Source organism: Oncorhynchus nerka, linkage group LG15, assembly GCF_034236695.1.
Source record: "Oncorhynchus nerka isolate Pitt River linkage group LG15, Oner_Uvic_2.0, whole genome shotgun sequence".
NCBI classification, from domain to species: domain Eukaryota; kingdom Metazoa; phylum Chordata; class Actinopteri; order Salmoniformes; family Salmonidae; genus Oncorhynchus; species Oncorhynchus nerka.
This window is the reverse complement of record NC_088410.1, coordinates 19,125,342-19,128,955: the sequence shown is the minus strand read 5'-3', so window position 1 is coordinate 19,128,955 and position 3,614 is coordinate 19,125,342. Positions and strand designations below refer to the sequence as shown.

The window sequence follows — 3,614 nt, the reverse complement described above, 5'->3', positions numbered from 1 at the left end:
GGGCGGGGAGAGAGAGAGAGAGGGGGATAGAGAGAGAGAGGGGGAGAGAAAGAGAGAGAGAGGGAGGCGGAGAGAGAGAGAGGGGGAGAGAAAAAGAGAGAGAGGGGAGAGAGAGAGAGAGAGAGAGGATACAGAGAGAGAGAGACAGAGAGAGACAGAGAGAGAGAGAGAGAGAGAGAGGGATACAGAGAGAGAGAGAGAGAGAGATACAGAGAGAGAGAGAGAGAGAGGGATACAGAGAGAGAGAGAGAGAGAGAGAGAGAGAGGGATACAGAGAGAGAAAGAGAGAGAGAGAGAGAGAGAGGGATACAGAGAGAGAGAGAGAGAGTGGGAGAGAGGGATACAGATAGAGAGAGAGAGAGAGAGGGATACAGAGAGAGAGAGAGAGGGATACAGAGAGAGAGAGAGAGATAGAGAGAGAGATAGAGAGAGAGAGAGAGAGAGAGAGAGATACAGATAGAGAGAGAGAGAGAGAGATACAGAGAGAGAGAGAGAGGGATACAGAGAGAGAGAGAGAGAGAGAGAGAGAGAGAGAGAGAGAGGGAGAGAGAGGATACAGAGAGAGAGAGAGAGAGGGATACAGAGAGAGAGAGAGAGAGAGTGAGGGATACAGAGAGAGAGAGAGAGGGATACAGAGAGAGAGAGAGAGGGATACAGAGAGAGAGAGAGAGAGAGGGATACAGAGAGAGAGAGAGAGGGATACAGAGAGAGAGAGAGAGGGATACAGAGAGAGAGAGAGAGAGAGGGATACAGAGAGAGAGAGAGAGAGAGGGATACAGAGAGAGAGAGAGAGAGAGAGAGTGGGAGATGGTTAGAGACCAAAAACTATAAGAACAAAAGACCAGAGCGACAGTAAAAGTCATGGTTAGTGGAAATGGTGGAAATGCCGCAAAATTCCATGAAGGGAGGATGGTGGTTAGAGAGAGAGATAGATGAGTCTGATTATGATGATGAGGATGATGACCCCCTCTCCCCCCCATCTATCTCCCTCTTTCCCCTCTCCTCCAGGACTGAGTAACATCATCGGCATCATCGTCTACATATCAGCCAACGCGGGCGACCCGTCCAAGTCGGACTCCAAGAAGAACAGTTATTCCTATGGCTGGTCGTTCTACTTCGGCGCCCTCTCCTTCATCATGGCCGAGATGGTGGGCGTGCTCGCCGTGCACATGTTCATCGACCGCCACCGGCAGCTCCGCGTGGGGGCCGCCATCAGCGCCGCCGACTACCTCCAGGGCGCCGCCATCACGCGCATCCCCTCCTACCGCTACCGTTACAGGGGACGCTCGCGCTCCAGCTCCCGTTCCACCGGGGACGCATCCCGGGACACGTCACCGGTGGGGCTGAAGGCATTCGGGGCGCTGCCGTCGACGGAGCTGTCCATGTACACGTTGCCGCGGGATACACTGAAGAACCAGACAGGCACGCCGACAGCCGCCTATAACTCAACCACGTTGGAACGAGACCACAGCTTCCTCCAGGTCCACAACAGTATTCAGAAAGACCTGACGGACACGGGCAACGCAGCTAACCGCCGCACCACACCTGTATGAGAGACAGAGAGAGGGAGGGAGAGGGGGGCGGAGAGAGGGGCGGAGAGAGGGGAGGAGAGAGGGGCGGAGAGAGGGGCGGAGAGAGTGGAGGAGAGAGGGGAGGAGAGAGGGGTGGAGAGAGGGGCGGAGAGGGAGCGGAGAGAGGGGCGGAGAGAGGGGAGGAGAGAGGGGTGGAGACAGGGGTGGAGAGAGGGGCGGAGAGGGGGGTGGAGACAGGGGTGGAGAGAGGGGCGGAGAGGGGGAGGGAGAGAGGGGTGGAGAGAGGGGTGGAGAGAAATGGAGGGATGGAGAGAGGGAGAGAGGGAGGGGGAGAGAGAGAGAGGACTCTGAGGGAGGAAGAGAGTGAGTAAGAAGGAGGGATGAACAGAGCGTAACAGAACAAAACAGATGAGCTCTGCTTCTGTTACGGATACTTCTACTACAGCGATGATGATGATGGTGATCTTCATATGAGTTTCCATATTGAAAAAAAGTGAAAAAAAAAGTGAAAAAAGAAAATGCATGACTTTCCCTTCTACCGTTGTTTAAGGAGTTTTAAACATGTTTGTAAAGTTATGACAGGGGAGGATGGGAAACGAGAGGAGCAGGAAGAAAGGAGGCAAGGGCGGGGGGGTCACTCTCTCTCTGTACCCAGAGAAGGGGTGAGGTAGTGGGGTTGGGGAACCACGGAGGAGTGGGGAGACTAGGGCTAGACTACGAGTTTAAAACGGAGTTAAATTTTTTATGACTCTCTTCTTAGTTCCCTACACCCCATACACCCCTTCTCCCCCTCCTTCCCTACACCCCTACACCCTTCTCCCCTCCTTCCCTACACCCCAGCACCCCTACTCCCCCTCCTTCCCTACACCCCTACACCCCTTCTCCCCCTCCTTCCCTACACCCCTACACCCCTTCTCCCCTCCTTCCCTACACCCCATACACCCCTTCTCCCCCTCCTTCCCTACACCCCTACACCCCTTCTCCCCCTCTTCCCTACACCCCTACACCCCTTCTCCCCCTCCTTCCCTACACCCCTACACCCCTTCTCCCCTCCTTCCCTACACCCATACACTCCTTCTCCCCCTCCTTCCCTACACCCCTAAAACCCTTCTCCCCCTCCTTCCCTACACCCCTACACCCCTTCTCCCTCCTTCCCTACACCCCTTCTCCCCCTCCTTCCCTACACCCCTACACCCCCTCCTTCCCTACACCCCTACACCCCTACACCCCTTCTCCCCTCCTTCCCTACACCCATACACTCCTTCTCCCCCTCCTTCCCTACACCCCTACACCCCTTCTCCCCCTCCTTCCCTACACCCCTACACCCCTTCTCCCCCTCCTTCCCTACACCCCTACACCCCCTCCTTCCCTACACCCCTACACCCCTTCTCCCCCTCTTTCCCTACACCCCTACACCCCTTCTCTCCCTCCTTCCCTACACCCCTACACCCCTTCTCCCCCTCTTTCCCTACACCCCATACACCCCTTCTCCCCCTCCTTCCCTACACCCCATACACCCCTTCTCCCCCTCCTTCCCTACACCCCTTCTCCCCTCCTTCCATACACCCCTTCTCTCCCTCCTTCCCTACACCCCATACACCCCTTCTCCCCCTCCTTCCCTACACCCCTTCTCCCCCCTCCTTCCCATACACCCCTTCTCCCCTTCCCATTCCCCTTACACCCCTTCTCACCCCTTCTCCCCTCCTTCCCTACACCCCTTCTCCCCTCCTTCCCTACACCCCTTCTCCCCTCCTTCCCTACACCCCTTCTCCCCTTCCCAACACCCCATACACCCCTTCTCCCCCTCCTTCCCATACACCCCTTCTCCCCCTCCTTCCATACACCTCTTCTCCCCCTCCTTCCCAACACCCCTTCTCCCCCTCCTTCCATACACCTCTTCTCCCCTTCCTTCCCAACACCTCTTCTCCCCCTCCTTCCATACACCTCTTCTCCCCCTCCTTCCATACACCTCTTCTCCCCCTCCTTCCCAACACCCCTTCTCCCCCTCCTTCCCAACACCTCTTCTCCCCCTCCTTCCCAACACCCCTTCTCCCCCTCCTTCCCAACACCCCTTCTCCCCCT

General features: G+C 56.8%; 1 protein-coding gene across 1 annotated transcript in view; it reads left to right on the top strand.

The window, feature by feature from the left end:
• LOC135560097 (voltage-dependent calcium channel gamma-2 subunit-like) overlaps positions 1-1,564 on the top strand; it is an 89,935-nt gene extending 88,371 nt beyond the window's left edge. The window contains exon 4 of the mRNA XM_065001194.1: positions 1,009-1,564. Coding sequence (XP_064857266.1) covers positions 1,009-1,553 — 545 coding nt within the window. The 3' untranslated portion in view covers positions 1,554-1,564. The remainder of the gene's footprint in view (positions 1-1,008) is intronic.
• The last annotated feature ends 2,050 nt before the right edge of the window (positions 1,565-3,614 follow it).